This window comes from Nicotiana sylvestris, chromosome 7 (genome assembly GCF_000393655.2).
Source record: "Nicotiana sylvestris chromosome 7, ASM39365v2, whole genome shotgun sequence".
Classification (NCBI taxonomy): domain Eukaryota; kingdom Viridiplantae; phylum Streptophyta; class Magnoliopsida; order Solanales; family Solanaceae; genus Nicotiana; species Nicotiana sylvestris.
In genome coordinates, this window is record NC_091063.1 from 174,055,120 (window position 1) to 174,068,558 (window position 13,439).

A 13,439-nucleotide genomic window follows, 5' to 3' on the forward strand; every position below is an offset into this window, starting at 1 on the left:
TGTGAGTTTTTTTTAAAAAAATTAGTCTTTTAGATAATTATTTTCCATTTAGTTTAATTTCACATATTAGTCATTTTGACAAACGAAATTCCCTTAAGAAAAATTTAACATTTTAATGTAAAAAAGTTTGCATGTTGAAACATTTATCCACCCACCCCTACTCTCTAATCTCTAGGGTAGGAAGTGGTACAGTGTGGTTGGCCTACCCACTTCATGATCTGTTTGTTCGGTTTAAGAAGAAACATAGTAACATGGGCCGTGTTTCGCAAGAATTACACTGTCTATTTTACTGCAATATATTTCTGCTACCAATTAGAAAAAGAATCTCTTTCTTACTCTCCCAGATTCATATGAAGATTACATGTTCTGCCAATTTCAGTGCCACCACTTATCTATATTTTTTGCTTCCTTCACTCATTATTACTTACAACTTTTTCCCCCAAAAATCATTTCAGTGGGATCCACATGAAAAATAATTAATTTACGCCCTCTTGTTAATTTTAAAAATTCGGATGATTCTCAAGACCAAGGAGGTTGTTTTAAGAAAATTTGAGTTCAATCTGATTAATTGTTTCTTTTGCTGCTTTTGTTTGTTCGAAGATTTTCAGGCTCACTTCAAATCGAGTATAGTTGCTAGAAAATCTGCAAAACTAATTTTAGTAATCTTAAAAATTACTCATTCTTTTCATTTTGCTCCGTACGTTCATTTTTACTTGTCCAATATTCTAAAAATAGATTTTCACTTTTATTTGTCGATCATTTTTTGCATATCAAAAGAAGACAATTACTTTTTTCGTGTTATATCCACAGTATTAATTACTCATTTCAAATTATTTTCTTAAATTCATTAAAAATATGCATAAATTAATATGGATATTATGGTAAATTATGCACTTTATTTATTATTCATTAAGAGGTGTGCAAAGTTCATTGTGGATAAGTAAAAATGAACGGAGGGAGTATGCGGCAAAATTTAAATATGCACGGAATTTAAGAAAAAAATAAGAATTTTGAAATTTATGATTTAAAATAAATCATAAATATTTATGTGGCTCTAATATGAAGTTTAAAATAAAATTATTTTTAAAATTAGAGTGCATCTATTTCTTTTAATAAACTAAAAAGAAAATAATATCACACAAAATGAGATAAAGAGAGCAAGTGTATTTTTTATTTTGCAAAATTAGTTCAAAGAAAGTAATTTTGTAAAGCTCGTAGTTTTACAAACTCTAAAACAAATATTACTTCCATCATTTACGTGGATATCTTATTATAAGATGGTCGGCAATCACAATGAATTTTACTATGCAAAAGATTAGTAGTAGCATTATGCTTTATTAATTTTTATAAACAGGAGAAATAGTGATTTTTATAAACAAGACAGCCTAACGATGCCTCGCCGGTACTTGCTAGCTACATAGGAAATTGCACTGAATATAATGATTGATTTTTCTCATCACGCAAATACCTTAAAGTAAAGTACTCTCGTCTCGTACTTACATCTCTATCTTCTCTCTCTCAAATTTCTCGCCACTTCAAATAGTTCCCATAGGTATACCTGCCCCTTACCCCTTCCCTTAAATACCCACCTTTTCTACTATGTTTCTACATCACTTGCAAAAATCTTTAAAACAAGCTACTACTGATTTCTCTCTCTCTCTCTAGAAAGAGATGTCCATAAACCATATTTCTTCTTCAGAACTTCCAGAAACAGTGTGGTGGACTAAACAGCAACAATATATGATGATGGACTCTTCATCCAAGAAAACCTCATCCCCGTCTCTATTCTACCACCACCACCCACCCACCCCACCCATGTTTGGCTTCAACCTTAACAACATGAGCAGTAACGAAGAGGACGAGGAACTCGAGGAACAAATCACTGAAGATAAAGACCAGAACATTGAACAACGAGAAGAAGAAATCCCAAAAGAACATTTGTTCGAGAAACCACTAACACCAAGTGATGTCGGAAAGCTTAACAGGCTTGTCATCCCAAAACAACATGCTGAGAAGTATTTTCCCCTCAGCGGAAATAACAATAATAATAGTAATGAGTCGGGTACCGAAAAGGGGTTGTTACTGGGCTTTGAGGACGAGTCAGGAAAATCATGGCGATTTCGATATTCTTACTGGAACAGTAGCCAAAGTTATGTTTTGACTAAAGGTTGGAGTCGTTTTGTGAAGGAAAAAAGACTTGACGCCGGTGATATTGTTTTGTTTGAGCGCCACCGGTTTGACGGTGACCGCTTATTTATTGGGTGGAGGAGGAGGAATACCGCCGTCTCTGCCTCCGTGCAAGAGAGCAGTGCGGTGGTTGCTCCGCCAGGGATGGTGGGAGGTGGTGGGTGGGCCCAGGTATACTATGGAGGGTCAGGTGGGCATCCTTATCCAGGGGCAGCTCTTCCATACCAACCTGACTGTCTTCATGCAGGTATCATTTTCTTCACACGCTATTTATATATATATATATTTTGCATATATACAAACCCTATCTTCTTTTTTTGTTTTTTCTCAATTACTAATTTAATATGAACATATTTTAGTTATGTTTGTATAGATAAGTAACTATCTTCAATTTCCCCTCTTTGTCGATTTCTGTGAAGATTAACTAGTACATTTTCCACAGACACGGGAGATAATTTTATATTTGATGTTATCATTTTTATGATAAATGGCAAACTCAAATTATTGAGTGCCGTAGCCAAAAATGAAAATTGCAGCAACTTTGATATTTTTTTAATGTAACAAATTCAACTTAACGGTGGTATTAGAGAGAATCTCTTTTTCTCTCTCTCCCTCTCTCTTCATTTTTTGGTGGCCATGTAGCAAAAGAGTTGTATATTTTGTCACATTGCAGAAAGTTTGTTTTGTAGGTTTCTAACAAAGATGATGACATTACTAGTAGTATATTATAACAAATGGCACTGGCTGCTAGCTAGCTAGCTACCTGCATATATAAACAAATACTGTTATTATGTCTTTTACTATGTGTTTAGAGATTCTTGAAAATGCCTACATTTTTTCCTTTTGATATATATATATATATATATATATATATATATATATATATATATAAGTAATGAACAATTGGGTCCAGTATTGAATTTTAATATTCTCACGCCTTGGAAAATTGAATTGAAGAAAGAGAGATACAAATGGTCCTGAACCTTGCATTTTATAAAGTAGTAGCTAGTAGGTTGCAGGCATGTTATTCACATTAAAAAGATATAAAGAGCTTTTCGTAAAGTGTTTATTTATTTGGTGTGTGACATATAGGAAGAGGAGTATTGCAGAACCAAACAACAACAAGTGTGAACAACACAAGAAGACAAGTGAGGTTGTTTGGGGTTAACTTGGACTGCGAGGCCGACGAGCCGTCGTGGTCGGAGCCACCATCAACCCCAGATGGCGGTGGCTCTTCCACGTCTAGCCACCACCACCAAGGTCCGGGACAGGGTCAAGCCAGCCAACACTATTACCAATACCAATTTCAGCACTCAAAGCCTCATGTTGCTGCCTCTTCCTATAATAATATCAATCACAATCACATGGTACACTCTTTATTTTATCAATATCAATAAAAGGTTTTTTTTCTTCTAACTTTCCTTTTTTTTTTTAGACTAAGAATATGGTTAAAGACGTGACTAGTCCCAATTTCCCACTATGATTTCCCTGTTTCCTTTACTGAGACAGATAGATACAATCTCTACAGTTACCCTAGCTAGTTTATATTTAATTCTAAAAAATACTACTATCTGCCTAACAAGTGGATTAGTTACGCCAGAAAAGGTCATAGTAAAGGTCAAGGAAAACAACAAAATCTTATGCTTTTAGTAATTAAGTAGTCTAGTTGAACAAGTAATGTTCTTTTCTGGAAGCAAAATCAAATTTGCTATAGTTGAAAACAACATGTAAGCATTTTTGGAACTTGTGTTAACTACCCTAGTTTGCTTTGTTTTGCTCAACAAGTTAACCGCTTTCTCAACTAAATTATCTCTGAAGACACCCCCCCCCCCCCCAAAAAAAAATCAGTAATGACATATGTAGACTGAATTGTTGGGTGGATAACAAAGATTTTATCCTCTGTTATTTTATTTTATGAAAACTTTACTTAGAAATTTATTAGCGTATCGAATGGTTAAAAGAACAAGCTATGTATGAATGTGAACTACCTTCAACAGTGTCATTTTCAAAAAGAATATTATCAGTAAGGAAAGTTATGTGTCAATGGGCTAGTATATATGCTGGGGAAAAAGATCTTAGGGCCAAAAGTTTATAAAAAGAATCACTAAAAATAAAGAATAAGTTGAATTCAATATTTTCTAGCGATTTAGGGAGGGTAAAAATCTAAAAAGAAAAAATGAAAGTAAAAGTTTTTGGGGTAAAATTTTGTTTTCTTTCTTTACCTTTTTTCTTCCTTCCCTAGTTTCCAAATATTTCTTTTTCTTTTTACACCTGTTGAGTCGTGTGAAAGGAGAATACCTGGGAAGTCATTTTATAAAATGATGGCTAAGAGTGGCATGTCTTTCAATAAATATAGTATGTTATCATGTCAACCATTTCATGTGACCTACTTTGTTTTCCTTTTTGATTTTACTTTTTTATTTGTTGGATGGGTTTGTATGTGGTCCAGACTCCTATAGTTGCAATTTTAAAAAGTTGAAAGCTAGCAAACTACAATGAACCTAAAGATATTTATTTAGTTCAAATAGAAAAGAGGGTCAAAATGAATAGGCTTTGGGCTAGCCACCTTTAGTAAATTAATTAAACACAACATGTTATATAGTCAACTTTGCTAGTCACCACCAGAATCTACCACTACTTTACAACCAAACCAACCTCTTTGCCCCTCAAGAATATCTTGAAAAAATACCAAACATATCAAAGACTTAAGCTACTTTGCTATGGACCATTTTAGCTTGGAAAGTGACAATACACTCAACTTTTATGTGATTGATTGAATCTCAACACTATTCCTTTTCCACCCCTCTTTCTAGGGTTGAAAACTTTGGGACCCTAACTTTCATACCTAGCTAGTAAAATTAAGTTTAAACACAAAATTATATCTGTTTTGGCAAAAATAAAAAGCAAAATATCAAACTTCATCTGATTGAATTATTCTTGAAAAGTTCCCAAAGATAATGCTTAGTCTAGTTCAATATAATATCCAAATTTTTTTTGAGTTTAGAAAGTGACAATTTGTTATTAATTCTTTTTTGTATTACTAATATTAGTCATCTCACTTTTGTCAATTTTCTCACTACAAAATAAGAGACTTGGTTTACTTTATGTATTTAATTTAGAATAAAGAGAGAAGATAGGGGTTCGGTTAGAGGTCCAGAGATTAGTTATTGTTTAGGATCAACATGAAACACATGTCTTGCATCTGATAAAGACAGCATAGCTTGATTTATATAGTATTCTTTTAATGTTGCTTAGTAGAGTCAAGTAATGATGGTTCCAACCCTTTGAACATGAAACAAACTGAAGTACCTATTATTGATTCTTCAAATGATGAAAGTTTGCAATGTATGAAAAAATTGATGATAAGCAATAAAAAAGTATTAATGACTGAGCTATCTCTATCACCAACAAATAACCAAATGGTCCACTGTGGGGATGCTCAAATGTGTTAGAGTACTATATATAGTATTATTTTCATTCTTTTTATTTATTTCTACTTTTTGTATGCTCAAATTAAACCTCTATGATGGGATTGCTAATAATTATACTGTATGGTTGTAACAGGATATGAATTTCTCAAGAGATGTCAACCAGATGAGATATCACCAGGGATAAGATCTGTGGATTTGACATCCAGGATTGACTATTACGGGCACTTGGAAAATTATTTTAAAAAAGGAAAATGTTCTTGATAAAAAATAGGAAAAGAAAATTCAGAAAAGGCAAAAATCCCAGATTTTCTGGCAACTTTCTCCCCCCTAGAAAAGGTAGTGTATATCAAACTTTTAACACCTATTCCAAGTCCAAGGGTAATGGAAAGAACCATATGAAATATTGAAAAAGACTTCAGGGTGTTGAAGGGGAGAAGGTGGGCCCCCCAGATTATAGCTGACGTCAGCAAAAGACCAAATGGAAGAATAATACATGGGTGGTTGCATTCAAGAATCTATATAATTACATATATTATTTTGCTTTTTGTTTTTTTTTCCTCTAGCGTTTTTGGTTGGTACTGTGAAGATTCTGCCCGAAGATTTTTCCAAGGGCTCATCATAATCATAACACTTGCCAAAAATGAAGGATAATAGGAGGAAGATGAAGAAAAATGGTTTTTTGCCAAGTGGTAGTGGGTGGAGGACTTGATTTCTTTTTGATAAGATGGCTGTCTGTCACAGCCCCATTAGTCATTTAGAAAATGTTCTTTGCCATCTCTTGAGAGGCAACTAACAGTTTAACTGCTTTTTCTTTCACATTTTGGTGCTAATCCTATGGCAGAATTCTTTTTGTTTTAACAGTAGTATGTACATTGTACTTTTGGTGTTTTGGTGATTCATATGAAAATCTGATGAAAAGACTCATCAATCTTACCTATGTGTGAATTGTAAGTTTCATTTGTCACCACTATCAGTCAAACGTTAAAAATAGAGAAACTTTTCCTCTTTCTGTCAAACTTCACCTATGTTTCATCACTTAGTCCAAGAAGACTGAATCTATTGCATTTACCTGCTCCTTAGAACACAATGATGAACACTCTATCAAGTAGAGTAATAAATAGATTAGAGATAATTGAAAAACACAAGAAATTGGAAGGGAAGATTTTAATTTTTCAAGGGTCAATTTTTAGATCAAACCATCTGTCCATATTCTTATGCACTGGCACCACAACGTTAGAATGTTGGATAGTAAGCCTCTTTGTTTTCAAATATGAATTTCAAATAATTTTTAAGTATTTTAACTATATGATGGCTAGTAAATTTATTAAGTACTTAACTATAGCCTAGCTAAAAATGATTAGTAAAGATGCTCTTTAGCGAGCAGTTGTGAATTCAGGACCCATGAATTTTGATATTTGTCACTAATATGCTATCTCATGATGCCGAGAAGGATAGGGGCAAAATCCTATGGTATTACTCATATCCCTCCATGTCACTCTTTTGCAAATGGCACCAACAAGGGTTGTGATGGAGTGGTAAGTAATCGTTCGTCCTTAACCAGAGGTTTCGAGTTTGAGCCTTGGGTATAAAGTCATCTTTGTTAGGAAGTGCCTTACCCCCCAATGTGAGACTTCCCCATGCGAATCCGGATTTAATAGGGCCCCAATATCGGTATCGGACATCGGGTGGAAAATCAAACAAACAATACTGGCCAGGTCCAGAGGAGTTGTTGCTAAACGACCAAACTGAGTTTTACAGCCTAATACCAAGTAAAACCAGGACGGCTAGTAATTATCACATCACTCCATTAATATTGACATTTTTTCTTCTGAGTTACAAACCTTCCTAGTTTCACATTTTCTAAATTGACGCGTTACATGTGGTGTCTTTATCAAGTCATATTGCAATTGTTAAGGGGCACACACAATAGGAAAAGTAGTACTCAAGTAAGCAATTATTATTAGTACAAATAAGCAGCAAGATTGTGTTATTTGGAAAACCGTGAAGGCCATCTAAGTGTATTAGATGTAACAGCACAATCCGCTAGTAATATTGTTCGCTCTATGCGTAGGCCTTCACGAATTTAAAATGCGTTATTAGAGTTTAAGGCTTGTTAAATACCCAATATCCTTTTTGTGTTTTACCGATGTGGAACTCTATCTAAAGTTTAAGGCGTATGCCATAGATGTTTAACTTGGTTCAATGACCAAGCATGATAAACTGGCTATAGGAACAAATTAAGGCACCGCAAATGAAACATGAATACAGCTTTGGAAACACGTCAATCACTTTCCATATAGTGCAGGCTGCAGGGGGGTTTTCATTTTGGTCCAAAACACGATTTACAAATGAATTGGTAGGAACTTGACACTATGACTAGTTGAATAAATCAATCAAAAAGATGAAAAGAAAGAGAAGCATTACTTTTTGTCAAAACAGTCGACCATTAATTAAGAATCAAGAAACAAAGGATACCTCCGTTGACTTTCACTAAGGACTCTCGCTATATTTTAGTGCTCCTGCAAGTGGGAGGGTGACCAGATATACATGTATATATATATATATATTAGAGGTGGTGGCTTATCACAAGATTGAAGGGACTCCTCTTGCAACAAGTAGTCAATCATCAAAAACCAACTACAGTAGTAAATACTACATCTAATAACAGAGGGGGCATTTTCTTCCTCAAAACCTTATACTTCTGTAGTATTTTCTTACATTTTTTGCCTGCAAATGAAACATATATATATTGTCTCCAAACGTGCAATTATAATTGAGGTTAGCGGGCATGAGAATTTATAAGACCAATATCACAGTACATGCATTAAAGAAACACAGAATAATTCCTGATTCTGTCTTATGTAGGATCCACGATGATCATACAACTACTACAATTTATTACTTCAATGTGCTGAAATGAAGACCCATGTGCTTTGACAGATTTCAATCAAGCGCCCAACAATTACCTAATAAAAACACCCACAAAATGGGTCCAGAATTACAAGTGCAGACATAGATATCTGTTGGGCACATGCCGATGTTGTCCATGCTTAATCCTATTCTCTTTTGATTTCCATTTCTATTTGGAATTGGATTCGGTTTATTCCTATTTTGAGTGAGTTTTGGCTTTAAGAGAAAGCACCACTCATAATCTATAAATAAGACAACCTTGGAGAAATATTCTATGCTCATTGATACAAGTCTTTGAAAGACTTAGCACATAAGAGTGGTTTTTGAGAGTGCTTTCGTCAAGTGAGAAGAGAGAAGAAAAACATTTGTTTTGCTGCAGATTTTTATTCCGACCAGCCAAATTCAAATCACGTTTCCGATTCGTTAACTGTTGGATCGGGCTGAAATTTTGACTGAGTGTTCGTAACATCTTGTTCTTGAATTTGAACGGTGGAGATCGGATTTTGAGGCTCGTAGCATCTGATTTCGAGGCTCGTTGCTCTGTGTTTGGCACATGTTGTGTAGCCAATTTGGAGAACTTTTGTACCTCTCTTATTGTTATAGTGGAGTTTTTTTTGGATCTTTGTGATCCCGTGGTTTTTACCTTCGATTTGAAGGGTTTTCCACGTTAAAATTTGGTGTTTTTTTATCTTATTTATTTTCGAGTTTGTCTCTTCCTCGACATAACAGTGATATCAGAGTCTTGGTTATTTATCGGGGTTGTTACGGTATGGAGGCGAATATGAGCAAGATGGTATGTTTAAATGGGAGAAATTATAATGTTTGGAGAAGCAAGATGAAAAACTTGTTGTTCGTAAAGAAAATGCATCTACCCGTTTTACAGCTCATAAACCCGAGAGTATATCTGATGAAAATTGGGATTTCGAGCACCAACAAGTATATGGATATATACGACAATGGGTTGAAGATAATGTTCGCACCCATATTGTGAATGAGATACATGCGAGATCATTGTGGGAAAAGCTAGAGACTCTTTATGCTTCAAAAACTGGGAACAATAAATTGTTTCTGCTAAATCAATTGATGACCTTTAAATACAAGGAAGGAAGCCCTATCCTTGATCACATAAATGATTTTCAGGGCGTCCTTGATTAGCTATCTGGAATGGGAGTTAATTTTGATGATGATATACAAAGACTTTGGCTTTTTAATACTTTGCCAGACTCTTGGGAAACTCTTTGTGTTTCTTTGACAAATTCAGCCCCTGGAGGTAAGGTGACCATGGAATATGCCAAGAGTGGTGTGTTGAACGAGGAAGTAAGGAGAAAATCTTAGGGTTCGTCTTCACAAGCAGATATCTTGGTTATAGAAAATCGGGGAAGAGATAGAACAAGAGGCTCAAGGAATAGAGGTAAAAGTAGAAGTAAGTCAAGGTCCAAATACTATAATATTACATGCAACCACTGTGCAAGAAAGGATACATCAAAAGATTTTTCCGCAAGTTGAATCAAGACACTAGAGAAGGAAAGAAAGTTGAAAATAACGAGAACAATGTTGCTGCTATTGTTCGAGATGACCTTTCTTTTGCTTATGATGAAAACGTCATCAATTTGATATCCCATGAGACGAGCTGGATAGTAGATTCTGGAGATACCTCACATGTCACACCAAGAAAAGATTTTTTCCTCATCTTATACTCATGTTGATTCTGGAGTGTTAAAGATGGACAATGCCAGTGAAGTTAAGGTGTTTGGTGTTTCCACAGTATGTTTGAAAACTAATAATGGTTCAACGTTAGTTATTCAAGATGTCAAGCATGCTCTAGACTTTCATTTCAATTTGATCTTCGCAGGAAGATTAGACGATGAAGGTTACCATAATGCTCTCTTTAATGGCCAATGGAAGCTCACGAAGGGCTCGTTAGTAGTGGCTCGAGGAGTCAAGTCTGGTCAATTATATGTGACACAAGGCTCTATTCTTAATGACTCCATAAATATGGTGGAAAGTGATACTTTATCAGAATTGTGGCACCGAAGACTGAGTCATATGAGCGAGAGGGGGATTACGTGTTTGGCTAAGAAAAATTTGCTTTCTAGAGTGAAACAAGCAAAGCTGAAAAGGTGTGTCCATTGTTTAGCTGGAAAACAGAAAAGAGTTTCCTTTCATAGTCATCCTCCCTTAAGATAGCCCAATTTATTGGAGCTAGTACACTCTAATTTGTGTGGTCTTTTTAAAGTAAATTCAAAAGGTGGTGCACTTTACTTTGTAACCTTCATTGATGATCATTCTCGTAAGCTCTGGGTGTATCCTTTGAAATCTAAAGATAAAGCACTTAGCGTGTTTAAGGAATTTCAGGCCTTAGCTAAGAGACAAACGGGGAAGAAATTAAAATGTATTCGCATTGACAATGGTGGTGAATATTGTGGTCCTTTTGATAACTATTGCAAGGAAAAAGGAATTCGTCATCAGAAAACTCTTCCCAAGACACCTCAATTGAATGGTTTGGCAAAGAGGATGCATAGAACTCTAGTTGAGAGAGTTAGATGCTCACTTTCAGAGCCTAAACTTCCAAATACATTTTGGGCGGAAGAACTTAACACTGTTGCCTATGTTATCAATTTGTCTCCTGCAGTTGCTTTGGATGGTGATGTCCCAGACAAAGTTTGGTTTGCCAAAGATGTTTCTTATGATCATCTGAGAGTTTTTGGGTGTAAAGCTTGTGTGCATGTTCCTAAAGATGAGAGATCGAAATTGGATGTCAAAACTAAGCAGTGCATCTTTATCGGTTATGGTCAAGATGAGTTTGGATATCGTTTTTATGATCCAGTTGACAATAAAATTATTAGAAGTCGTGATGCAATATTCTTTGAAGACCAAACTATTGAAGATATTGACAAAGTTGAGAAGATAGATTCTCAGAGTAATGAGAGCTTAGTTGATATTGATGCAGTTTCAATTGCTAAGGCACCTATTGCACATGAAGGAACCCAAGACAATGATGGAGATAGTGATCAAGATCAAAATGATCATCATAGTGTAGATGTTATGGATGCTCCAGTTGATGAAGTTATGGTCGATCAACAACTAATTCCTGCACAGGTAACTACTTCGAATGCTCCTGAAACCTCTCTTAGAAGATCTACAAGGGAGAAGCAAAAATCCATGCGCTATCCTCCTGAAGAGTATGTACTTTTGACTGACATGGGAGAACCTGAGAATTATGATGAAGCCATGCAAGATACTCACAAATATCAGTGGATCGAAGTGATGGAAGATGAGATAAAGTCACTCCATGAGAATGGCACATATGAGTTCGTAAAACTGCCGAAAGGTAAGAGAGCTTTATATAACAAATGGATATTCAGAATAAAGCAAGATAACCATATCTCTGTGCGTAGATACAAGGCAAGGTTAGTTGTTAAAGGTTTTGACCAGAAGAAGGGAGTTGACTTTGATGAAATTTTATCCTCTGTTGTGAAGATGTCTTCTATTCGTGTGGTTCTAGGCTTAGCTGTAAGTCTAGATTTAGAGGTTGAGAAGATGGATGTCAAGACTGCTTTTCTTCATGGTGATTTAGATTAGGAGATTTATATGGAGTAACCTGAGGGCTTTGTAACTTAGGGAAAAGAAAATTAAGTCTACAAATTGAATAAGAGCCTGTACGGATTGAAACAAGCTCCAAGACAATGGTATTTGAAGTTTGAATCTGTCATAGAAGAACAAGGGTACAAGAAAACTTCTTCAGACCACTGTGTATTCTTCCAGAAGTTCTCTGATGAACATTTTATTATTTTATTGCTTTATGTGGATGACATGCTTATTGTTGGCAAGAATAAATCCAGAATTGCAGTCCTTAAGAAGCAGTTGAGTAAATCATTTGCGATGAAGGACTTGGGGCCAGTAAAGAAAATCTTGGGCATTCAAATCCACCGACACAGAGATAGAAAGGACTTATTTTTGTCCCAAAAGCAATACATTGAGAAGGTACTCAAGAGGTTCAATATGACAGATGCAAAAGTGGTTAGTACTCCTCTTGCTAAACACTTCAAATTGAGTATTAGTCTGAGTCCATCTACTGATGAAGAGAAAAAAGAGATGTCTCGTATTCCTTACTCTTCTGCCATTGGTAGCTTGATGTATGCAATGGGTTGCACTAGACCAGATATTGCACATGCCGTTGATACTGTTAGTTGATTCCTTTTTAATCATGGAAAAGAATATTGGGATGCAGTAAAATGAATATTAAGGTATTTGAAAGGTACTGCAGATTTGAAGTTGTGCTTTAGCAATGGCAAGCCTGAACTTGTTTGTTACACAGACTCTGATTTAGGAGGCAATCTTGATAATTCAAGATCCACTTCCGGTTATTTGATCACTTTTATAGGGGGAGCTATTTCTGGGCAATCTAGACTACAGAAGTGCATAGCTCTATCCACCACAGAAGCCGAATATATTGCTGTCACAGAAGGTTCCAAAGAACTATTATGGATGGACAAATTTATTAATGATCTTGGCTTTGAGTAGCCAAGGTACATCTTATTTTGTGATACTCAGAGTGCTATCTGTCTCACCAAGCACTCCACTTTTCATTCTAAGACCAAACATATAAATAGAAATTATTATTGGATAAGAATGGTCGTAGAAGAGAAATTATTTGAGGTTGAGAAGATACACACTGATGAAAATCCTTCGGATATGCTGACAAAGGCGGTGGTTGCAGATAAAGATGAATTTTGTAGAAAATTGGCAAGCATGAAGCCTGTCAATAATTCCTCTACTTGAAAACACATTTGGCCCCTTGGCTGGAGGGAGAGTTTGTTGGGCACATGCCCATGTTTTCCAGCCAAAGGCTTATCCTATTCTCTTTTGGTTTCTATTTCTATTTGGAATTGGATTCGGTTTATTTCTATT

The 13,439-nt window shown here is 35.3% G+C and overlaps 1 protein-coding gene across 1 annotated transcript; it reads left to right on the plus strand.

Annotated features, from left to right (window-relative positions):
* Window positions 1-1,586: 1,586 nt before the first annotated feature.
* LOC104226472 (B3 domain-containing protein At2g36080-like) lies at window positions 1,587-6,555 on the plus strand. Its single transcript, XM_009778486.2, has 3 exons — window positions 1,587-2,434; window positions 3,280-3,554; window positions 5,752-6,555. Exons 1-3 carry the CDS (start codon window positions 1,672-1,674, stop codon window positions 5,800-5,802), a joined length of 1,089 nt encoding a protein of 362 aa, XP_009776788.1. The 5' UTR covers window positions 1,587-1,671; the 3' UTR covers window positions 5,803-6,555.
* The last annotated feature ends 6,884 nt before the right edge of the window (window positions 6,556-13,439 follow it).